Source organism: Antechinus flavipes, chromosome 4, assembly GCF_016432865.1.
Source record: "Antechinus flavipes isolate AdamAnt ecotype Samford, QLD, Australia chromosome 4, AdamAnt_v2, whole genome shotgun sequence".
Classification (NCBI taxonomy): Eukaryota; Metazoa; Chordata; class Mammalia; order Dasyuromorphia; family Dasyuridae; genus Antechinus; species Antechinus flavipes.
Genome location: NC_067401.1, coordinates 80,784,039 through 80,810,623, shown reverse-complemented (window position 1 = coordinate 80,810,623; position 26,585 = coordinate 80,784,039). Strand labels below are relative to the sequence as shown.

The window sequence follows — 26,585 nt, the reverse complement described above, 5'->3', positions numbered from 1 at the left end:
CCTCATTGTTGAAATGAGCCACAACCATCAGAATTGATCATCATATAATCTTGCTGTTGCTTGTTGTATAAAACGATCTCTTAGTTCCAATTACTTCACTTAGCATCAGTTCATGAAAGTCTCTCCAAGTCTCTCAGAAATTATCCTACTGGTCATTTTTTATAGAACAATAATATTCCATAATATTCATATATCATAACTTATTCAGCCCTTCCCCAACTATGGGCATCCACTCAATTTCTAATTCCTTGACTGGTTCCTTATCTTAATGGTGATCTTTTTATCCATGCTTATAAACATTGCACTTCAAAGGGAGCAGGTGCTCTATTAAGTATTTCTTGTTGCCTTGGGACACATGATAAAACCAATTTTTCAAACTCTTTATTTGCTTCCTTGAGGAGGACCTATGAGCCATCTTTCAATTTTACTGCAACTTTCTTTTGTCTTCTGATTTAATTTATGATGATACTATTGAGATTAGTATCATTCATTTCCTTTACTAGCATGTCCATTCATTGTTCCCTGAATAAGTTTCTTACCTTTATCATAGAAACTATTCATTTAACCCAAGTCATCTAATAGCTGTTGTGATTTTTAACACTATTTGCCCCTTTTTCTGCCACTTAATCACCATTAATAAACATGTACAACAGAAATAATACAGGAAAAGGATCATTTTGTATTTTTCTTTGTTTTATGGATTGCCTTTGTCAATAATTTATCATCTGGTGACTAGCCTACTGAAGAGGAATCTTTCCATATTTAGCTTGACTAGTAAGAAAACGGATAATTCATTGCCAAGAATATTGTTGTTCAATTATTCAGTAATGTTCAACTCTTCATGAAGACCCTGTATGGGGCATTTTTGGCAAAGATATTAGAGTGGTTTGCCATTTTCTTATTCAGTGATTAAGACAAACTGGTTAAATGACTTATCCAGAATCACACAGCTAGTGGATATCTGAATCTGATTTGAATTCATAACCTTAGGCACAGAAGTCTGCACCTGACAGCTGTACTGGAGGCTTTTTCTCCATTTTAGAATCTTTCATAGTACTATGGTAGCATAGCCTTCAGAAACTCCAATCACCTTTACATTATAAAGAGATACTAGAATAGCTTTGGTCCAGTAGTCCATTCATACTACTCTTTGGGTCCTAAGACAGATATTTATCAACAATTATTAAGGCATAATTGATAAAACTTGGTGATTGCACATAGGACTATTTCTTTTTTGTTTTTTTTTTTAATTAAAGCTTTTTATTTTCAAAACATATGCATGGATAATTTTTCAACATTGAACCTTGCAAAATCTTGTGTTCCAAATTTCTCCTCCCTTCCCCCCACCCCCTCCCCTAGATGGCAAGTAATTCAGTACATATTAAACATGTTAAATATGTTAAATCAAATATATGTATACATATTTATACAGTTATCTTGCTGCACAAGAAAAATCAGATCAAAAAGGAAAAAAGATGAGAAAATAAAATGCAAGCAAACAACAATAAAAAGAGTGAAAGTACTATGTTGTGAACCACATTCAGTTTCCACAATCCTCTTTTTGGATGCAAATGGCTCTTCCTCACAAGACCATTGGAATTGGACTGAATCATCTCATTGTTGAAGAGAACCATGTCTGTCAGAATTGATCAATGTATATACTTGTTGCCACATAATGATCTCTTGGTTCTGCTCATTTCACTTAGTATCAATTTATGTAAGTCTCTCCAGGCCTCTCTGAAATCATCCTGCTGGTCTTTTTTTTAATAGAACAATAATATTCCATAATATGTCAGGAATATCTTCCCCCCTCCTCCCCAGGCAATTGGGGTTAAATGACTTGCCTAGGGTCACACAGGATGTGTTAAGTGTCTGAGACCAGATTTGAGCTCAGGGTCCTCCTGACTTCAGGGCTGGTGCTCTATCCACTGCTTCTCCTCCCTCCCTCTCCCCTCCTCCCCCCTCCATCCCAATCTCTGCTGCCCTATGTCAGGAATATTTCAATGCTTAAATTGTGGTGATAATCATGCCTGGGAGGGAATCTATATTTTAAGTTTTATATTCCCTCTCTTTCTCTACTCCCTCGTACCTATTGAGAAGGCAAGAAATAAAACGGCATTCTGCATATACAGCCCATACAAAACATTTCCTCATTAGGAAAAAAATACAAGAAAAATAAAGGGGAAGGGAAATGCTTTAATCTGCACTTTGAGTCCATTAGTTCTCAGTGGTTCATCATTATATTGATCAGTTACTAAGTCTTTCAAAGTTTTTTTTTTCTTAATAGTTTTGCTTTTACTGTGTAAGATTGTTCACATAACTCTACATCTGTTTATATAAGTCTTCCCACCTTTTTTTTGAAACTATCCCCTTAATTCTTACAGTACAATAGTATTCCATGATGTCCAGAAACCATAACTTGTTTAGCTATTCCCCTGTTGATGGACATTCCATTACTTTCCAATTCTTTGCTGTCACAAAAAGAGTGCTTTAAATCTTTTTGTACGTTTGACTCCTATTCCTTTTTTGTTCCCTCTCTTTGGGGCATAGACCTAGTAGCAGTATTGCTGGATCATAGGCTATGCACAGTTTTATAGCCCTTTAGGCATAGTTTTGAATTGTTCTCTAGAATGGTTAGGTTATTTTACATTTACCAATAATGTATTAGTGCATTATTTTCCCATGTCCCTGCTACCATTTGTTGTTTTCCTTTTCTGTCATCTTTGCTAATGAGTATGAGGGAGTACCTCAGACTTGTTTAATTTGTATTGCTCTAAATATTGGTGATTTAGATCATTTTTCATATGACTTATGATAGCTTGATTTCTTTCTCTGAATATTTCCTAGTCCTAGCCTTTGACCACTTATCAATTGGAAAACAGATTCTAGTTTTATCAATTTGGTTCAGTTCTTTATATATTTGAGAAATGAGAAATTTTTATCAGAAAAACTTGCTGCAAAAATTGTTCTTTAGTTTCTTACTTCTCTTCTAATTTTGGCTTCTTTGACTTTGTATTTGCAAAAATGTTTAAATTTTATGTAATCAAAATTATCCATTTTATTTCCTCTGAACTTCTTTTACTTAGTCCTAAACTTCCCTATTCATATGTCTGACTGGTAATTATTTCCATAATACCTTGATTTGCTTAGAATATCACCCTTTGTATCTAAACCTCTACCTATTTTGAGCTTATTTTGGATTACAGTATGAGAGTGTTAGCCTATCCCTAATTCCTAGTTTCTGTAAATCTTTTTTCCAGTTTTTCTAGAACTTTTTGTCAAATTGTCCTTGTCCCTAGTAGCTAACATCTTTGGCTTTATCAAATACTAAGCAGTACCAATGTGTACCAATCTGTATATTGTGTACCTAATCCATTCCACTGATCAATGACTCTATATCTTACTCATAATGATTACTACTTTGTAATACAGAATGAGGTCTAGCACTTTAAGACTTCCGTCCTTCACACTTTTTTTTTTAATTGATTTTCTTGATTTTTCTTTTCTTATTATTGTTTTTTTCTAGCTCTATGAAGTAATTTTTTGGTAGTTTGATTGGTGTGACATTGAATAAATAAATTCATACTATTATCTTTATTCCATTGGTGCATTCTTTTCATGAGCAATTAATATTTCTTTACTTAGATCTATGTTTGTGTGAAGAGTTTTTTGAAATTTTGTTGATTTTCTCCCTACTTTCCCTTCCTATTCCTAAAATGATAAGCAATTTGATATGTTAGATGTGTGCAATCATTTCCATATTAATCATATTTCCTTCCCTATTTTCATTTCTCTTTTATCAATCTATTAAATTCTCTTTTCATATTTTTTGCATTGTTCTTGTTGTTTTTCCTAACATGTCTTTTACTCTTATTTGAGTTAAAAAAAATTTTTTTTTGCTCTTTTTAACATAAAAAAATCTGTTTTGTTAGCTCTTCTAGGAATCCTTCTTGGATTTGTGTTGAATCCACATTTTTCTTTGAGGCTTTATAATGTTTTCAAGCCATTTTCTTCTTGGGTATATATCTTGAGCTTCTCTGTCACCATAGTAATTAAATTTTTTTAAAGTTTATTTATTTAAAACTTAAATACAAAGTAGAAGAAGAAAAAAATTGATATTTGCACAGCAGAACATAAGTGAGGATTCAGAATATGTAACACTAAATTTCCATTTCAAGAAAACATTATCATAATAGAAGACATTCAGAACTGTCCATTTTTTCTTTGATTCCTGTAGGTTTTCTTTTGTTTTCTGCTATGCACGTTTTGCTTTATTCTCTTTTTTCCTCTTTGCCACCCCTCCCACCCTCCAAGACGGCTACAGTTAAGCATGAATGTCTTCATATGTGTGTTTAGGTATGTTTATACAATACACATATACATATGTGTATACAAATATATACATACACACAAGTATAATACATACATTAGACTATTAAAATAGCTGACATACAATGTAGATTTTTCTTTTGACTAAATCTTTTTTGAATTTGACTTTATCTGAGAACAATGGTTACTAATCCTACTTTTTATTTTCTAATAAATTTTCATAGAAGTTTTTTATGATTGTGTATGGTTTTTTGGTTTGCTTTTTGTTATTGTTTTCTTTTGTTGTTGGTACTGTTCCTTTTTTTTTTTTTCTAGCCTATTTTTGACTCTGGTTTGACGCAGAATTGGGCTCTGGTAATCTGGGAAAGGACAGGGTGGTACCACTAGCCTTAGTTTCAGGTTTTCATCTTCTGTGGTTTTCACAGCTACATATGCGGGGGACTAGTAAGTTTTCTATGCTTGCAAAGTGGTATGATTTGGAATATGGGTGCGTGTGCCCTCCTATTTTGTACTCTGCTCCTTATCCAAATCGGGCTCCTCCTCTCTCTTAATTCATCATCCATCTTTCTAGGAACTTCAAACTCTGCCCAAGTAGGACCTCTGCTTTTTAGGACCCCTATTCCACAGCTCATGGTGCTTCATGGGCACTCCAGGCCAGTTCCCTTTCTGGTGTCCACAGACCTTTGTTTTTTATCTCCTTAAGCTTCCCTGGATCAGAAATGTCACTCATTGTGACATTTTGTTGATTATTCTGCTTAGAATTCAATTTGATGTACATTTTCAAATTGCTCAGTGATGTGGATTGGGAGCACTCCACAAAATTGCAGACTTAACTCAGCTATCCTAGCTCTGCCTGTGGTCATCTGATTCTGATGACAATAATAGCAGTTCAGTAACTTACTAATATGTTTTGTTTTATAAAGGTTAAAATTAATGTTATATCTGGACATCCAAATAGAAATGTCACTTTGTAGAAGATATTTGATAGGTCAGGGCTGGCGAGAGAAATTTGGAAGTCACCTTTTAAAGTAAAAGCCAAATACTATCTTGTCTATAAAGCCTTTCCTTACATTCTTGTTTCTCATTTCTCATTTATCTGAACTCCTAGAATATTTGTATCATGTATTTGGAACTAAATCATATTACCTTGTGACATCTCTGCTTCACTAACATTTTGTGTCTTGCCTTAAAACCCATAGTATAAATCCTTATAAGGAACTTTGGTTCATGCATTTTAAACAAAATATAGGCTGACACATAGCAGGTACTTTATAAATATTTGTTGATTTGAATGTTCAGTGAATTCAGGGCGGTCAGTGTAGTGGGTCTCAAAAAAATCAAAGTTGCTTGAATATGTTGAAGAAAATAAGGAAAACCATAGCATTCTCATGCAGAAGAATTTTAATAAGAAAATTGCATGGAGAATTATTTTATTTTTTAGCTACTATTCAAAAAAGGAAATATGTTTGAGTGAATTGGTGATTGAATTAGATGATATTTGCTGACATTTACATACTACTTTAGAGACTTTAATTTACAAAATGATTTATATGCATTTCAGGTTATTCTGAAGAACAACTATACGAAGTAGCAATTTATAGGTATTCTTTCTCCCATTATACAGATGTAGAAACTGAGGCTTAGGATTTTAAGTGATTTGTTCAGGGTTACCCAATTAGTGTGTGTGAAGCAGAACTCTGGTCTCTTCTAGTATCTCATTTATTCAAGTCTTTTCTCTCTCCATTTCATCTTCCACATAGCTTACAAGTAATGTTCCTAAGTCACATGTCTGATTCATATTGGTATTCTGCACAATAATCTCATGTGGCTTGCTGTTGTTACCTCTAGGATGAAAGACAAATGTCTTTGTATGGCATTTAATTTTCACAACTTAGCTTCAACCTACTTTTTCCATTATTCCTTCTTGGACAACTGTGTGGCTTGGTTGATACAGAGTACCAGACTGGGAGTGGAGTGGCACTTCTACCCAGACACTTCCTAAATCAGTCTCTTTCTGACCAATGGTTCAGTTTCTTCACCAGGGCCTGGGCATTGACCTCTTGCAGTGCAGATGCCCCTGCTTCTATGTTCCTGTCCTGGCTCCAAGGTCCACAGCCAGTACTGCTTCATAGGTGCCCTGGGCTGGCTTCCACTCCCATGTCCACAGACCTCTCTTTCCATCCTCACTGTTCGATCATTGCCATTTTGGAACAATGGGGATCTTACAAACCCCCAGACCTAGGTATGAAAACAGCCAGAGAGAATAGCCTGATGCTCATGTTAGTAACCAACCCCTTCTTCTAGATTAGCGAAGCCCAACTCTTAACATAAAACCCAGAGTCAAGAAATAGGCTAATAAAATGAACAAAAAAGGAAACTGACCATAAAAATCTATTCTGGTGATAGGGAAACTTGTGATTCAACTCAGTAATTACTTAATCTCTCTCAGATTTAATTTTCTCTTTAAAATGGAGATAGAGGTTTGATGTACATTTTACATCAATGTAAACCCTCTGAAATTCGAGTGAATTTCAGAGGGTTTACATTGATGTAAAATGTACATCAAACTGAATTCTAAGCAGAATAATCAACAAAATGTCCCAATGAGTGACATTTCTAATCCAGGGAAGCTCTATGAGCACTTAACCTCATAGAGTTGTTGTAAGGCTTAAATAAGATTACATACATGGCTCTTTGCAAACTTTAAAGAGCTACAAATTTTATCTATTATGATGATATGGTGGCATTTTATGGTCTTGCCAAATTAGCCTTTTTTGCTTTTTTCTCACATGTAACATTATATTCTATGTCTCTGTCCATTTATCCTAGTCTGAAAATACAAGCAGTGTACTATACTATGGACCCTCCCACCTTTGAAGAGGAGTAGCATGAGGGAGGATATTTTTTCCTGTCTCTTTGTAGTCTTGCTTATTATTTATAATTTTACAGCATTCTTTTTTATTGTTCTGTTTAAATTGTTTTAGTTGTGTGTGTATATATGTTATTTTCTTGACTCTGCCTCTTCTGTGCTTATCTTTTCCCAATATATTCCAATTATTTCAATACAGTAATAACATTCTATTATGTTCATTGTACTGTATTTATTTCAAATTAGGAGTTGCTGCTAAATTACCTCCTTGAGAAGGGTGGTACAATGGAAATAGCACTAATGAATATTATCTGGATTTTCATTTTGGCTCTTACTGTTACTAGATGTATGAAAATAGGCAAGTCAGTCCATCTCTCTAATTCTTCTTTCCTTTATTTGCAAAATGAGGTTGTTAATCCTTGAATTTTTTACATCAGGAATGTGCTTTGCAAGCCATATAGTGCTTTAATAATAAATATGTTATTTAAAAAAACTATATGTATTGTAATATCTGACTTTGTAACATCCTTTTCATAGTGAAGAATCATGGACCTTATGCAGGATTGTAATTCTATTCATTCTTTGGTAAACTGACTGTTCCTTGGGATGCAAGATTATCTTTATTAAAACAAAGCACCCTACCTCTGAATAGCTGCCTGATTGCTTCTGATGGTACAGTGGTCACAGTGGACAACGCACTAGAGTTGGAGTGAAGAATATGTGAAGTTAGATATGATCTCAAAAACATAAGTTTTGTGTCCTTGGGCAAGTCACCTAATCTCTGTCTGCCTCAGTTTCCTTTGTGTAAATAGGGATAATAATAATGGCTGCCTCCCAGAAAAATCAGACCAAAAGGTCTCTCAAAAGAGAGAGAGAAAAAAAAAACACTAGAAAGAGGAAAAAACCAAGAAAATAATAATAACAAAAAAGGTGAAAAATATTATGTTTTAATCCACATTCAGTCTCCATACTTCTCTCTCTAGATGCAGATAGCATTTTTCTACCCCAAGTCTATTGGAACTGCCTTGAATTAGTGCATTGCTAAGAAGAGCTAAATCCATCACAGTTGATCATCACATAATCTTGTTACTGTATATAAAGTTCTCTTGGTTCTTAAGAGACATCTTTTTTTAAATAAAACTTTTAAAAAATTGAAAAAAAGGGGGGAAAGTTAACCAAGCAACATATCAAAAAAATTTTCAGCATTTCAATAGTCATCCTCTTGCACCTCTGCAAAGAAGCAGAGATCAGTTTTCTTTTCAATAAATTTTGTTATTCTTATTGTACTGTTTCAGTTCTCTTGTTATTACTGTGATCTAAATTCTTATTTTTGTAATACTGTATATTATTTTTTCTGGTTTTGCTTATTTCACTTTGCATCAGTTCATATAAGAATCTCCATACTTTTTTTGTTTTCATCATGTTCATCATTTTTTATGGAAATTAGGCAGCCTAGTAAATAGTAAACTTGGGGTCTGGAAAACCCAAGTTCAATTCCCAAGTTCAATTTCTGCCTGAGGCACTAGAGATGTTATGTTTGGGCTTAATTTAAGTGAGTTGCTTAACCTAATTTAATCCCAGTTTCTTCTGTAAAATGGAAATAATAATAGCACTTACCTTTTGTGTTTTTGTGAGGAGATAACATATAGAAACTGCTTTGCAAACTTTGAAGTATTTTATAAATATTTTTAAATTTATGGTACATAAATGGATTCAGTAGAATATTACTATGTATTAATTTAGCCATTTCCAAATAAGTAGACTTCTACTTTGTTTCCAGTTTTTTGCTACTACAAAAAGTGCTTCTATAAATATGTCTATGGGACCTTTTTATCATTAACTTGCCTGGCTTTTTCCCCAGTTCTATTTTCCTTAATCCCTCTCTGCAGCCTTTGACATTGTTGATCATTCTTTTCTCCTTGATATTCTTTTCTCTCTTAAGTTTTTAGAACACTAGGCTCTCCTGGTTCTGTGACTGCCTATTAGACCACTTCTTCTGTTCCTTTTGCACAATCCTCTTAGGACTTTTACCATAGATGTCATCATCAGGATTCTGTCTGGGCTCTCTTCTCTTTCCCTCTGTTTCTACTTCACCTGGTGACATCAACTTCCATGAATTCCATGAACTCCTAGCTTTCTTTAAATCCCAATTAAAATCTCCTCTTTCACTACAGTCTTCCCCAACTCCTCTAATTCTCATGTCTCCCTTCTGTTAATTCTTTTCTATTTATTCTGTATATAGTAGGCTTATTTGTATGTTGTCTCTCCCGTTAGGTTGTGAGCCTGTTGTAGGCATGGCTACCTTTTGCTTCTTTTTGTCTCCCAATGCTTAGCACAGTATCTGGCAAAAAGTTAGATATTTAATGAATGTTGATATTGATTGGAGTATATATGTAACAGTGGTATCTCTAGGGCAAAGAATATTTTACTGATCTTTCTTTGCACATCTTCATATTATTTTCCATACTGATTAGAATTATTTACTGCTCCACCAACAATACATCAGACTCATTTTTTTGCAATCCTGCTTCTGTCATTAGTCTGTGCATTTTGGATTTCAAACTCTCATATTTGATAAGGATTTTTTAGACTGGCATGATTATTAACTTATTTTATTTTTAATTTCAGGTTCTTCAGCAAAAGCACTTGTTAGTTTAAAAGGTAAGAAGTGTTATTTTTTAAAAATGTGATCTAAATTGAGGATTGATAACTAACCAATTAAAACTGATCTGCCCATGCACTTATTGCAAAACAATTTATAAGTGCACTCTCCATAATGTCGTTAATTGGTGCCACAAAAATTAGATAAAAGGAGAATGTAGATTAACACATGGACACAATATTTATAAATGTGTGATTGACTAATCAGTATTTCCATAAAATTTTGCATCTTTATGTTGTTTTGGAAAAATATAGCGTGATGTTATTGCAACCTTGTGTATATGTTCTTTTCTATTAAAAATATATTAATCTGATACATGCTTTAGTTATTATTTAGATGCAGGAACAGTTTTGATTTGTGTTGTAATTTAGAAAGATTAATCATTAGATATGTAAGAAATTTCATTAATTCAATTGAATTTAATAAATCTTTTTCAAGTGTTTATTCTGTGCAAAGTATTAGGGATACAAAGTTTTGATGAGACCCAGATTCTGCCATCCAGGAGTTGTAATCCTTAGGAAATTACAATTAAGGAAATCTCTGGACTTAAAAAAAAAATCTCAAGAAAGACAATACTCTGAGCTTTGCAGACTTTTCTTATTAGTATAATTATTCTTTCCTAATTATAATTTAATAATACATTTTTAAAGCATGTGTGCTTTGAATATTATGAACCATATAGAGACTTTCCTGGTTCTAAGGAACTTTTCTTTATAACTATTAACTAAAAAATAATTAGAATGTATGTACAATACTGCTTTTTATCTTTCTGAAGAAAAGGATATCTGAAGGACTAAATGTTTTGGGGTTTTTTGCACTTTTTTCTTTGGGTTTGTCCTACTTCAAGGCATTATGCTAGCCCTTAATACAAATTTTTTGTTAGAATAGTTGTTGGACAAGATTTGTTGTGTAAAGAAACTAATCTGCAGAACCAACCCAAACATTTTTAAAGTTGCATTATTTCTTTCAAACAAACTTCTGTTTTTGCACTTTGGAGTCATAATGTATTAAATAGTCTTTTTACAGACTAAAAAGTCCATGTGTTTTCAGAAATATATGTCTGATTCTTATTTACCTGGCAGGGGAAAAAAATGTCTTCTTTCTTTTCAAAGGCAAGCTCTGGAAAATATATGTTATTATTTACCTACGTAAGGTAAATAATAGGTTTTTATTACATGAGATTTTTTTTTTCTTTAGTATACTGTTTACCTTTTTTTTGACACTAGAAAACAAGTGTGTACAACCTAATTTAATTTCCATGTGCAGTAAAATTTCAGGGTAAATATTTTAAGATTAAGACTTATTAGAAAGACCATTGAATTCTTTCTTGCCAACCTTTCCTAGTTTTAGTCAATATTATATTTAAAGAAATGAAAGCCACACATAATCTGACACATATAGCTAGATTTTTGGAAAGTGAATTTCAGAGGGTTTAGAGAAAAGAAAAGTAGGAACTCATGAAATAAGAGAAAGTCAGCCTCAGAGGAGTAGAAAAGTTTTCAAGAAGGAAATTGTGAAGATCCATAGAAAAGTAATTGTAAAGAGGAAAAGTGAGAATTGTCTTAACGATATGAATGCACAGGTTGCTTATTAACCAACTTAGTTTTTAAAAGAAGTAAGGGCAGAACACTAATAATCCTGGAGAGTGTCCAGAGAGAGGGGTGATTAGAATGATTCAGGGGATAGAGCCTCAAGTTCATTCTATATGAGGGTTGGCTGAATTTAAATTTGGGATATTTAGTCTTGAGTAGAGAAGAATTACAATGTGAGTGACTGCTATGTTCAAATATTTGAAGAATTATTATACAAAAGAAAGATTTTGCTTTTTTAGTGTAACTAGAAACAGTCAGTGAAAATTGCAGAGATAAATTAAGGCCTGACATAAAGGAAGAATAGATTTTATTTAGGGACATTTCATTTTTTAGTGATCAGTGTGTGTGTGTGTGTGTGTGTGTGTGTGTGTGTGTGTACTTAAAGAATTTTGTTTAGATATGTTATTCTATTTCCCTGTTTGATATCCCTATTTCAATTAATGGCACTGTAATCCTTCCCTACTAACAATAAGCTTAAAAGTAACCTTTTCCTTTGTGTATAATTTTTAAAAAAATCACTTGCTAATTCCAGTCAATTTGACTTTCAAATTATCTTTTACATTCAAACCATCACCTCAGTTAAATACATGAACTATTGCAGTAATCTGCTAATTAATCTCCTTGTCTCTACTATTCTGTGTAATCAATCTTATGTGTTCCTGTAAATTAATTTTCTTGAAGTACTTTTTTGATCATATTGCCTGTTACTTCCTGGTCCAGTTCCTAAAGTCTTCCTTGGCTTCATATTGTCTAAAATTCACTGTATTTCACAATTTAGCATTACTGACAGTCTTTTTTCCACTATTTTACTTTTGTATACTACAGATGCCTATCAAATTAGAAAATTTGTTCCTGAATGTTGCCCTAATTAGTGAGATTGTTCTCTTTACCGTTGGTCATAATATTGTCTATACCTACATTATATTCTACCCTCACCTTCATGGTTCTGCTTGTTCTGTTTCTTCTATATGTATTTAAAGGCCTAATTTTTTTCATGAAGCTATCCAGGGAGTCTCTTGGATAATTTGTAATCCCTGTCCTCCTTTTAAATTTCAATAGCACTTAAAAATTCTGTCTTATATAATTGTCATTTTTATTCTTATATCTTGTTAGGCTCTACATTTTCTTGAGGTCATTGACTGTATCAACTTAGAATTTTCTATCACCCCTATTAATAGTATCTTGCATGTAATAAGTGGCAAATAAACAAGATCTATCATAATGACTTTTTCAAATTATTTTTGGAGTTAATACAGAAAAAAATGTCTTGTATGTAGGACAATTTTAAAAATTTATTTGTGTTAATATGCCTTTCAGTCTCAAAGATGAGGAAATTATTTTTATTATCAGAGAAAATATTCACATCATAAATAATGGAAAAAAAATTTATGCTCTGACTTCTTTATTAATGAGTAACTTAGATTTTAATAATGATAGTTTATACATATCCTTATGGGCTATATGGAGCACCTTATTTCTGATGGTAAGATCTGAGGCAGGATTTAAACCCTTGTCTTTCTATTCCATCTATTCCACTGCACTAAGTGACTTGCTCAGGACACACACACACACACAATATACAGAAAGAGATTGGTGTCTATGCTTCTCTAGGACTGAATCTCCTGATTTCAAATCTAGTATTTTTTATTTTTTTGCTCATAGCACATTGCTTTTTCTTTGAAGTATTTTAAAATTATATCACAAATGATACATGCATAAGTCAACTAGTTTCCATTGAATCCATTAGATTTATATTAATGAGATATGATTTTATCACAGAGGGAAGCTTATCCAGTACATGGAATGAAAAATACAGTTCCTTACAGAAAACACCTGTTTGGAAAGGGAAGAATACAGCCTCTTCAGTGGAAATGGTAAAGAGCAATTTATTTTTTTATTTGTAATGATAATGAAATTATCATTTATATTTTATTACTGAATAATAATTCTCACAGATATCATTATTGAAAGATTCCCTTTTCTCCGAAGTATTTGAGGTTCTTGCAAGAAAGTAGTGAATACTTTATTTCTCAAGCATAATTCAATTAATGAAAGTTTAATCAGTTCTTATTGCTGCTTCATTGTTATACTCAAAGTTTTCTTTGTGTATTATTGTAGGTAGTTCTATGTTAGATAATATATGTAAAATAATTCTTATATCATTATCTTCCTGGAAACATTTTGAGTACAATTCTATTAATTGTTCAAATCTACTTTCCTAAGGATTTATCTAAGTAAGTAAAATTTCATTAGAAGTTGACTGGTCACTTGATGATGAATTCTTTGATTATAGCAACACATGAAACCAAAAAAATTCAAAATAGGCATCAATCTTTTGTATCTTCCTTTGACTTATATAAAGATAGTAATTAAAAAGGAGTCAGTCCCACAGTGCTAAGATTCAAATGTTTTTTATATTGTTCCGTATTCTAAATGTGAGATATTTATCAAATGACTAATGAGTGTTATTTTTGACTACAAGTAGAAACATAAGAAATAGCAAAGTTGTGGCTAACTGAAATTCTGAAAGAACAAATATTAAGTGGTTGATGGAGTTGATTTTACAGTATGTACAAAGATAGCAGCTAAGAAAAATCATTTCATGGAACATTTGATTATTTTGTATTCTAGTGCTCATATTAAATATTTGCAAAAAAGCTCACTGTGACAGTAATTGCAATTCATGCACAAATATCTCTTGCAAAAAGAAAAAAATTCTTCAAAGAATTCATTGATGCTTTACATTTTAAATCAACATATACTGTGATGGTATGGGGATTTCAGTGCAAAGATGAAAACTTGTCAAGACAGTAAGAAATATATTGGAAAATGTGGATTACAAATAAAAAAAATCAAAGAAGTCAAAGACTTACACACTAGAAGCTTTATACTTACATATCATGAATATTTTCTTCAAGAAAAGAATTAGAAGATGCTAGACTTGTTGAGCAAACAAACTCACAAGAAATGAAATTGATCATATTTTAACAAGTAGGAAATGACTCAGTACTGAATGAGACTCGTTATTAAATTCATTATGTGCTTACACAATCAGATCACCAACTTGTTAGAGCAAAGATCTGTTTATGTGTGGTTAGAATAAAGAAAATTAGTACAAAGCTGAAATTAGAAAAAAGATACAGCATATAATTAAAACAACTATTTGAATAAATTATCAAAGACAAAAAATAGAATGTGAAAGAGATGACATAGACTGCAATAATTTCGTGCAGAAGTTTCACTAATACAAATGAATAACTATAACAAGGTGACCAAAGAATCTAAAAGTACCTTTATGTGCTGACACTCAACTGACTTCCAGGTGTAATGAGAGAATAGCCAAAAGTATGATATAAACTACTTTGTAAAATTGTATGTTGAATTGTTCTTTTTGTGTGGGCATATGTGTTTGTTAAGTTCAGAATTTTCAAAAAGAACAATTTTATTAAAAGTAATGGAAGTTTTTATAAAGTATTGTATCACAAAACTGAGAGAAGTAATGGAGGATAAAAGCAATTTAAAGAAAGTTTGATGAGATACTCAATCAAGCAATGTTCTCCTTAGAGCATTTAGGAATAAAAATGAAAGTAGAACAATAGAAGAAAAAAGAAAAAGACTTACAAAGATAGTGATGACAATTTTTTTTTTTTTTTGCAATCAAAGACATTGGAATCACATCCTAGCAAAGATGTTAATAAAGAGCTAATAAAAACAGCCAAATTAACCCAAATCTGTATGGAAGAGTTCCATCCCAGAGTTGATAAAGTTGCAAATGCATCACTTCATAAGATATCTGAAGGAAGGGAATATAGTAAAAGTGTATTTTTAACATCCTGATAATACTTTTTAAAAGGATATTTGGATAATATTAATGATTTACATTCAAACTTTCTTATTTTTTATGCAGTCAATCTGCACATGAACTGAGGATTATCCTAAATTAAAATATCAGTAGTGTTAGAGGCAGGCTTTTACAAGCAATATTCTGCATGGAAGACAGTTACCATTACACAATTGACTAAAAAGATGTAGATCTTGCTGTTTTTATTGTTTACTAATTATCTTAAAAAGCCTTTGATTCAGAAGAATAAAATGCTGCTTTTTAAAGATCATCTTCCAACAAGGTATATTTCATGTGCACACACACACACACACACACACACACACATCAAAATTACTCAAGAATTCATGAAAGATATTGCAACAGAATCTTCTCTGACCTGCTGATCATTAACATTAAGTATGACATAATTCAGGGACATGTGTACTTAGCAAAGGTATTTCTGCTTTTGTGAAGAAAGTCAAAAAATTCGAATTCAAGAATTCCCATGGCCATGGCCATGGCCATGTTAAAAAAAAAAGTGTATTTCATTATGTACCTTGAGTCCATCACTTCTCTCTTAGGAAATGGATAGCAGGCTTTATCAGCAGTTGGAGTTGGGGTTGGTTATTGTCTTGATCAGAGTTCTTAATTCTTTCAAAAGTTGGTTGCCTTTGCAGTGTTGTTTTTATTGTATAAATTGTTCTGATTCTGTTCATGTTATTCTGCATTAGTGTTTTCCCAGGTTTCTCTGAAACTGTTCCTTTCATTATTTCTTTTGTCCTAATAGTATTCAATTTGCTAAAAGCTCCTTTACTGATCTCACATTTCCCCTAAAAACAAAGGCCATCTTTTTAATATCAGTCTCCTTCATATCTGTGAGACAAGATACACTAGTCTTGAAAGCATTAAACAGCAATATAATTCATGGAGTCACACATGATGGTAGTAAGTACACTGCAGTAACAAATAACAGTGAAAAACTAAAATAAAGAATATTGTGAATCCTTTTATGACTGAAAAAGACAGGTTGTTCATGTGCCAAAAGCAAGATAAAAGGATGATCATCCATTATGCTCCACTAGTACCTCATAATGTATCAGCAGAAAGTGAGGAAGGCCTCCAACACATTAGGTGAACCCCTTTTGTCAAACCTGTGAGATACAAAGTCAAGAATTACAAATAGTAGGTTGCCAGCTCATATTTTTAAAAAGGAAATATATTCTGATGAGATCACAGAACATTTTGAATACTTGAGAATTTTATGCTCAAGAAATGTATAATAAAAAACAAGTAAGGGCATCTGAACAACCAAAATGACATAATACTGGAATAGATAATAAACTATTGTATAAGCCGAACAAGAGTATATTTTAGAGGTAGATGATAAGAGTAAATAATCTTGTGATTGGTATGTTTGCCATTTGGGAACTTTCCTTCTGTTCCCTCCTATCTAATCAAGTCTCAGACTAATGGAGTAGGCAGGAGGATTTGGAGACCAATCATGTGAAAATATCTGTCTGGCTGCTTTGTAAATCATAAATTATCTCTGGAATTTTATTTTTCATTGATATTTCTAATCAAGTAATGGCTATATCATCCTGTTGTGGGAATATGTATCGTATCTAAAAATAGAAAATTGTTCTTGCTTTTTCATTTAATTCTTTCAAATTTATGTCATATAGCCCTTCAGAAATTCAAAACGAAGCCGTCTTTTTTGTGAAGATGATGACAGACAATTAAATACAAGGTCCCCTAAAAGAAACCAGAGAGTTGCAATGGTTCCACAGGTATGTGTGAGTCAAAAGAATTTCCTAAACTGAAAAAAGAATAACAGTTTAGCATAAATCAATTTGAGCCAGTATTTTATAAATTTCTGGGAAATACATAATTTGCAAAAACTGGTATCCAAGACTCAAAATGAAAATAATGATACCAAAATGATACTCTTTATTTTTATTCTTTAGATTAGTTTTTGTCTCAAGAGTTATTAATAGAAAGTTACTACTTCATTTATTAACTTCAAATTTGAAAGCCCTGTCCACTTACTCTTCTTTCTTAGGCATAGAAAACATTAAATGAATAGATTAGGCAATGTAAAAGCCTTTTTAAAAAAATTCCCCTCAGGGAGTAAAGGAAAATTAAGTTATGTACACTACTACTGAGGGAGCACATAACCCTTTTTTAAATTTTATCTCCAATTTTATATCCAAATATTTATTTGGAGTGAAATCAAATAATCCCTTTCACTATTGGCATCCCTGTTCTTTAATTGATTATCTGTATATTAAAGGGGCATTTAAGATGCAATAGACATTTTTAGAAAGAATTATTAAATTATATTAAATTTAGAAATTCTATATTACTGCTTATACAGAACTTGCAATCCATCTTCATCACAGATTCAGCTTTTCAGTACAACCACATTTCTGACAATAGCCTCAAAAAATGCATCATTGTAATGGGGATTTTATTTTCCCATCAGAATAGATAGACCAGATTATAGAGGTAACCATATAAAGCAACAATAAACTCCATAAAAATTTAAAATAGTGAAACCATGTCCTCAAGTGACTGTAAATATACTATAATCTTGCTTATAGGCAAGTAGATGGTTCAGTGGATAGAGCATTGGACTTGGAATCAGGAAGATTTATCTTGATTAGTTCAAATCTGGCCTCAGACATTTATTAACTATAAGACCCTGAGCAAGTTAGTTAACACTGTGTGCTTCAGTTTTGTATCTGTTAAATAAACCAGAGAAGGAAATGACAAACCACTCCAGTGTCTTTGCCAAAATGGGGTCATGAAGAGTCAAACACTATTGAAATAACTCAGCAATAGCAACAAAACCCTTTTTTATACAAGGAACTTTTACAAGGCACTTTTTGGGGAGAAAACAATTTTTTTTTCAAATATATGTAAAAACAATTTTTAATATTTATTTTTAAAATTTTGATTTCCAAATTCCTACCTTTCCTTCCTCTTCCTTGAGAAGGCAAACAGTTTAATATAGATTATACGTGTATAGTCAAATAAAATATATCTTTATATTACTGTGTTGTAAAATAGATACCCCCCCCCAAAAAAAAAAAAAAAACAAGAAAAATAAGGAAAATAAAAAATAAGTTCCTATCTACATTCAGTTCTAACTGTAGAGGTGGATGGCATTTTTCATCATAAATCCTTCAGAAGTGTCTTGGATTGCTGAGAATAGCTGAGTCTTCACAGTTGGTCATTGCACAATGTTGCAGTTACTGTGTACAATATTCTTGTTTTATTTATTTCACTTTTCATCAATTCTTTAAAGTCTTTAAAGGTTTTTCTGAAAACATCTACTTTGTCATTTCTTATAACACAATAGTATTCTATCATAATTATATGCTATAACTTGTTCAGCCTTTCTACAGTTGATGGGAATCACTAATTCACTTCCAAATTTACATATAACACAAAAATTAGTTTTCCTATATGGTGTATTTGAGCTTTAAAAGCAATATAAGAGCCATAATAAATATCAGACAAACATACACCATTAATTTTGCTTGTCCACTAAGAATTACAAAGTATTTGGAGGGAGAATTGTTTGAATAATTCATTTTTTTCTTTTTAAGTAGATTTTTATTAATGGTTTTATATATATATATATATATATATATATATATATATCAGTTAGATTTTCCCCTTTCTCCTTTCCTCTCTCTATAACAAAATTTTTCAGGAGAATAAAAAATTCAGCAAAAACTGTCAATATTTGAAAAGAAAAATTAATGTTATTTATAATGATCTATACCTTATATATCTCTTCCTCACCTATGCAGAAAAAAAAGTGAGGTGTTTTCTTGTGTCTTCTTAATGTCTTATTTATTTTAAACTTTTATTTTTTAGTTAAATTTTATTTTCTTTCTTTTTCTCTTGCTACCCGTAATGAAAAAGAAAAACAAAATTTTTGTGATAAATATACAGTCAAGCAAATCAAATTTCCAAGTTGGCCATGCCCAGAAATGTGTTTCTAATTCTGCATTTTAGTTTATCACCTCTTTGTGAGGAGGGAGGGAGCATTCTTTACTATTAGCCCTCTTGAGTCATGCATGATCATTGTGTTGTTTAGAGTTCTTAAAAGACTCTTTTTTCTTCCCTGAGGCAGTTGGGGTTAAATGACTTGTCCAGGGTTACACAGCTAGGAAGTGTTGTGTTTGTGATCAAATTTGAACTTGGGTCCTCCTGACTTCAGGGCTCTATCTACTACGCCACTTAGCTGCCCTAAAAAGACTTTCAAAACTGTTCATTTTAACATTGTTATAGTATAAATTGTTCTTCTGGTTCTACTCACTTTAGAAGTCTGGATCAGTTCCAACTGATCAAGTATTTCTCAAGTATTTCTGAAACCATCTTTTTCATCATTTCTTATAACACTATTGTTTTCCATTACATTCATGTAACATAATTTCTTCAGTCATTCCCAACAGATGGACATCTTCTTAGTTTCCATTTCTTTACCATGACAAAAAGAGCTACTATAAATATTTTTGTACATATGTCCTTTTCTTCATTTGATCTCTTTCAGGTAAAGTTCTAGTAATGATGCTGCTGAGTTAAAGGATATGCAGAGGTTAATAATTTAGGGGGCATAGTCCCAAATTACTTTCAGAATGTTGTAACAATTCACAATTCTACTAAAATTTCATTGATATATCTTTTCTTTCCCTTCAGATTCTGCAGCTTTTGTCATTTTCCCATTGTACTAGCTTTCCCAATCTGATGGTTATAAAATGGTCTTGGGCTTTTTCTGAAGCTTAAACCAGTGTCTTTTTTCCCTCTGGTTTAAATTTTTCTGTTGTAATTAGAGTTGAACTCAATTTGGGTTCTTCATCAAATTAGCTCTTGTCTTCAAATATTGAAGATTTTGTGAAACTTCAGTTAGTTCTGTCTCTTGAATGTACTCCCTTTTTTCATATCTTTTTATGTTCTTGTTTTCAACCATCCCAAGTATCTCCTACATTCTAGACACTATATGAGCAGTCTTGAAGGGGAAAAGAAATCATAAAACATCGAAGAATGTGTATTGTAGGGAGAAAAAGAAATTACACTCCTTTGCTTTGAGTGTGTTAAGAAAGTTTTAGGGTTTGATTATATGACCACAATAAGGCCCAGAATTTATAAAAATATATATTAATAATACATTTTTGTTTTTTCAAAATACATGCAAAGATAATTTTCAGAATTTACCCTAGCAAAATCTTGTGTTCAGATTTTTTTTTCCCTTCTATTTTCCTCTATCCCCTCCCCTAGGCAGCAAGTAATCGAATGTAAGTTAAATATGTGCAGTTCTTCTAAACATATTTCCACATTTATTGTGCTACACAAGGAAAATCAGATCAACAAGAGAGGAAAATGAGAAAGAAAAAAAAAAGCAAGCAAACAAACCGCAAACAAGGCAAAAATAGTTGTGATCCACATTCATTCCCCACAATCCTTTCTCTGGAAGCAGATGATTCTCTCTATCATAAGTCAATTGGAATTGGCCTAAATCGCTGTTGAAGAACCAAGTCTATCATAGTTGATCATCACTTAATCTTGATGTTGCCATGTACAATGTTCTGGTTCTTCTCAGTTAACTCATGTTCATATTCATAAAAGTCTCTTCAGGCCTTTCTGAAATCATTCTGCTGATCGATTCTTACAGAACAATAATGTTCCATAACATTCATATATCATAACTTATTCAGCCGTTCTCTAACTGATGGGCATCCATTCAGTTTCCAGTTTCTTGCCACTACAAAAAGGGCTGCCACAAACACTTTTGTACATGTGGTCCATTTCCCTTTTTTAAGATCTCTGTAGAATATAAGCCAGTAGGGTCAAAGAATAGTCACAGTTTAATAGTTGTTTGGGCATAGTTTCCTAATGCTCTCCAGAATTATTGGATCAGTTCACAACTCTATCAGCAATGTATTCATGTTCCAGCTTTCCCACATTCCCTCCAACATTTATCATTATTTTTTTCTGTCATCTTAGTCAATCTGAGAGATATGAAGTGATACCTAAGAGTTGTCTTAATTTACATTTCTGTAATCAATAGTGATTTAGAGCATTTTTTTATATAACTATACATAGATATATGTAGTATTCTCTCCAAAATATAATGTTCTCTGTTTCGGTTTCCTTGGGGGGCTCTGGGTCTCTTTGTTTCAATTCAGAAATCACCACACGAGTAGCCAGGGGTTAAAAGTCCAAATTCTTTGTTCTCTCTTTCAAAGTCTTGCCTCCTTTCCTGGGGCTCAGTTAGCTTTCTTATAGTCCATCCAGATCCTTTATTATCTCCTTCTTGGGGCTGAGCAGCTTTCTGGAGAGCCTTTCAGTCTGGCCTTGGTCTTAGTGGGGGAAGTGCAGGAGTCCAGGCCAGCCACCAGGAAGATTGAAGATTGAATTGAATTTCTCCCCTTGGTTCTGAGAGCTTAAACTCATGCCCAGGGTCCTTTGCCTTCTCTCCAAATGCCTCTCAATCTCCCTGGCTGAGGCTTCTAATTTATATGCTCCACACTGAGTACAAACCAATTATTATATCATTAGGAAACCATTATTTGTTATAGGATTAAATCAATGCTAAACTAGATTTAACCATTGTCTCCTCAGTTCCACTTACTACCTTGTTTCAAATTCTGGCCCATAACATCTCCTTGTAGGATTAAATCAATCATACTGAACAGTGCTAAATTAGATAATTATTGTCTCTATCAATTCCACTGACTTAGTACCTTGTAAGAATCCTTTGTTTCAAGTTCAGAGTTCTGGCCCATAACAGATAGAGAATTTAATTTTGTTATCAGAAAATTGTCAGTTCATTTCCTTTGACCATTTATCAATTGGAGAATAATTTGTATTTTATAAATTTGAGTCACTTCTCTATATATTTTAGAAATGAGGCGTATATCAGAAATCTTGTTTGTAAAAATTCCCTCCTCCCTCTCCAGTTTTCTGCTTTCCTTCCAATCTTGGCTACATTGGTTTTGTTTGTACAAAACTTTTAAATTTAATATAATAAAAATTATAAATTTTTGCTTTTCATAATATTCACTTGTTCTTCTCTGACCATAAATCACTCCCTTCTCCACACATCTAAGAGGTAGATTATCCATTGTTCTCCTAATTTGTTTATAATATCTCTGTCGAAATCATGAATCCATTTTGACTTTTTTATTATATAGGGTGTTAAATGTTGATGGCCCCAGTATTTAAAAAATACTATTATGCCTCTAGTTCCTTAAAACAATTAAATATTAAGTATTAATTTGATAATGGTGAATAAGCTTAGTGAAATTCAAAACCATTGCATTTTGGGGCTATCTGTGCTTTAAAAATTGTATTAAAAAGATTTTTCAAAATAAGAAAATTTGCTGTTGGGTAGAAAATTTTTTTTTCAAAATCTTAGTATTAATAACATAATTTTAAAAATATGTAACAGGTATCTTTATAACAAAGGTTCTTTTAAGATACATTTGCATATGGTCTATAGCAACAATTTTATTATCTGATTGTAATTAATTTTCCTGTGATACAGTGTTACAAATGTTTTTACTAAGTAGTGTTTTTTTCCTTCTAGCTTTCCCTCTGCTTCACAGCTCCTAACCTTGTTCTTTCTCATTGTGATTTTGACTGCCATTTCTTCTTAGATAAACTTTGTCTTTCCAGACTCCAACCTTAGGTTGTCCTCACTATCTACCTTCTTTGCTCTTACATACTATTGAACAAAGATGGAAGAATTCACAAAACTTCCAAGTCCAATTCAGTTTTATATTATCTAATCTCAATTGTGTCCTTATTTCAGCATGACCTTTCTCCCTCCCTTCCCTTCACTATTGCACTTTTTATGTCAGCTTTCCCAAACCTAATTCTCCTCAATGAGGGTTCTATAAAACACTTGCTCCCTCTTAGCTGAGAAATTTTTTCTTATACTTCACCAAAAAAATCCCAAAACATTGTAAATATTTGCAGATCCTTCATCTTCTACTCATCAGACATCATCAAGCATATTACCCTACTTTTTTCTCCTTTACTCTGTTTCAGATGAAGAGTTGGCCCTTCATTTTCTTTAATCTTCAATCTCTACTTCCTGACTCCTTCCTTGGTGCTAACAAATATGGACTTGTCTTCCCTATCCTTAAAAAATCCTTTTTTTCATTCTGCTATCCTTGCTTTATTATCCTTTCCACTTTTGCTTTATAACTGAAGTCCTTGAGAAAGCCATTTTTACTACGTATCTCCATTTCCTCTCTTTTAAACTCTTTGTAGTCTAGCATCAGCTTTCATCATTTATTTCACATTGTCTTCTCCAAAGTTACTAATGATATCTCAACTGAAAAATCTAATGACCTTTTTCCATTTTTCATCCTTAATCCTTCTGTGCCCTCATGCTGTTAAATTGTCTTCTTGGGTGTTTTTCCCTCTAGGCTTTCATAACATTGATTTCTCCTGTTTCTCTTCCTGCTACTTTTTTTTTCTTTTTTAGTCTCTATTTCTTGATGTTTTGTGGATTCTTCATCCCCATCATATCAGCTAACCATGGTTATTCCCAAGACTTTGTTCTGAACTTACTTTTCTTCTTTATATCTAACTTTGTGATTGCCTCAGCTTCTTAGGGTTCAATGATCATTTTTATACAAATACTTCCCAGGGATATATGTAGCCAAGTATCTCCTCTGAGCTAGTTCTCTATCCCCATATTTCTTTTGGATTTATTGAACTGGATGTTCCAGTGCTATCTCAAACTCAACATGTCTAAAGCAGAATCATTGTCTTCCCTTCTATCCTCCTCTGGACTTCCCTATTATTTTCAACAATGCTACTATTTCTTAGGGTATTGTTCTCTGCATTTCTCTAAACAAGAGTGATTTAGAGGATTTTTGAATATGGTTATAGATGACTCTGATTTCTTCATTTGAAAATTGTCTGTTCATATCCTTTTACCATTTATCAATTGGGGAATAACTTCTATTCTTATAAATTTGACTCAGTTTTCTATATATTTTTAAAATGAGGCCATTATCAGAAAGACTGGCTGTAAAAAGTGTTTCCCAGTTTTGTTTCCCTTAAACTTTGCTGCATTGATTTTGTTTGTACAAAACCTTTTTAATTTAAAGTAATCAAAGTTATCCATTTTTCATTTTGTAATGTTCTCTATTTCTTGTTTGGAAATAAATTTCTTCCTTCTCCAAAGAGCTGACAGGTAAACTTTATCTTGCTCTCCTAATTTGCTTACAGTATCAGCCTTTATGTCTAAAATCATAAATTCATTTTGATTGTATATTTCTATAAGAGTGTGAGATGTTGGTCTGTGCCTAGTTTCTGATATACCGTTTTCTAGCAATTTTTGTCAAATAAGGAGTTCTTATTTCAAAAGATGGAGAATTTGGATTTATCAAACAGTAGATAATATTGATTTTTGTGTCTTGTGTATCTAACCTATTCCATTTCTTAGCTAGTACCAAATGATTTTGATGATTGCCACTTTATAATATAGTTTTAGATCTGATGCAGCTAGGCTACCTTCCTTTATGGGGTTCCCCTCCCCCCCATTAATATCAGTATTCTTTCTCTATGGTTTCTTAATCTTCATTAACCCTATCATTCATTTCCTTTTAAAGTTGTTCAACTGGTGAAAGCCACAAAACTGCATAGATTTTGTGTATTATAAAATTATTTGTGTATAATTTCAATTGGGACTTCGTTGTTACCCAGCATTTTAAAAATTCAAATGCATTCCCTATCTTATTCTCCAGTGCAACTGTTCTAGACATTAACTCATTCTTAGACCCCATGTGTACAATAAATGATTTATCATCCTGCTTCCCTGAAAAAAATTAAGACTAGAATGGATATTCCTTGCCACTTTCTTTGTGATTCTAATCTATGCTTTCCTCTAAATTCTCCATAAAAGATTTACCATCACATATTTGCATGGTAAAGAATAAGTGAAATAGACTAGATAAAGGACTCAGGATTCTGCCATTTCAAGTTTATTTCTTTATGAATTAGATGAATTCAGCTTTCACAAAAGCTATTTCAATATAACAGGAGGCTTGAGCATCAAAGCTAACACATTCTGATCATAAACTTTTCCTGCTCCTTGGAGACGCCATTCCTGTTAGCTTTGTAAACTGCTAGAGGTTGATGTTAATAATATGCCATTTTATTTATATGACTCTTTCAGAATCATATACTTGTTTGGTTTTTCTTCTGATTGGAGGTCCCATGGTGAGACAATTGTTTTATATTGCTAGTGCTTATTGCACCATCCTTATTCCTGGAACAGCTTTTGAATATGTGTAAGAGCTCTCATTCCCTCCCAAAACTGGAATTAAGCTTCTCTAGAAGGTATATTTTCCAATTTTTACAAGCTCTAAAACTGTATGTCTTGTTTCTGGAATACAGTCAGGATTACTTTTTTCCATAGGAACAACTTTCCCAAGGGGAGTTGACCTTGCTTTTTATTGTCATACATTATCTAAACTGCTACAGTTTGCAGGTACAGTGAGAAAGTAGTATCATCTTTACATTATAATGGAGTTGAATTTTATTGGAGCCTAAGAAACATACCCTTCTATTCCCTCTATCCTCAAAAGGAAACATCCACATTTATATATCCAAATGAGCATTGTTTTGTTCAAAATACTTATGATAAACACTTATACACAGTGTTACTATTGTTCAGAATAGGTTTTGAACATTACTTTTCAGTGGTTCTCAGTGTCTATGATATAGTCATCTAGACATTTAATTCTATAAGCTTTTTTGAGTATCTATTATTAGCTAGATTTTTAGAGAATGTACAGAATGAATGAAATGTGACTTTGTACTCATGGCATTTTACAATCTACTGGGGGCAAATAAATATAATACAAAGAATATGAAAATGCTTAAGGGGGAAAATGTACAAAAGTACTGTTATTAGAGTTCATAATATCTTATGTGGTGGCAGATCTTTAGCCTTGAAGGGTGTATTCAATTTTTGGAAATAGAACTTTGAAAGTCAAGTCTGCTGAATAAGCTGGGCATCTTCATCAGTCAGTCAAACAATAAATATTTATTAAGCATTTACTATTATTCAAACACTGGGCTAAGCATGGGGATATAAAAAGAGGTTAAAAAAAACTGTGTCAGTACTCAAGGATATGTGATCCCATTCGGGGTTTTCTTAATAAAGATATTGGAATGCTTTGCCATTTCCTTCTCTAATTCATTTTATAGATAAAGAACCGAGGCAGACAAGTTTAGTGACTTGTCCAAGGTCACATAGCTAGTAAGTTTCTGAAA

The 26,585-nt window shown here is 32.3% G+C and overlaps 1 protein-coding gene across 2 annotated transcripts in view; it reads left to right on the top strand.

Moving 5' to 3' along the window:
* Window positions 1-26,585, top strand: part of LIN9 (lin-9 DREAM MuvB core complex component) — an 83,913-nt gene that overhangs the window by 20,521 nt on the left and 36,807 nt on the right. Inside the window, exons 2-4 of one of the 2 annotated variants that reach the window (XM_051993414.1) lie at window positions 9,827-9,859; window positions 13,232-13,326; window positions 16,958-17,062. In XM_051993414.1, coding sequence (XP_051849374.1) covers window positions 9,827-9,859; window positions 13,232-13,326; window positions 16,958-17,062 — 233 coding nt within the window. The remainder of the gene's footprint in view (window positions 1-9,826; window positions 9,860-13,231; window positions 13,327-16,957; window positions 17,063-26,585) is intronic. The other variant, XM_051993415.1, reaches the window with a different exon arrangement.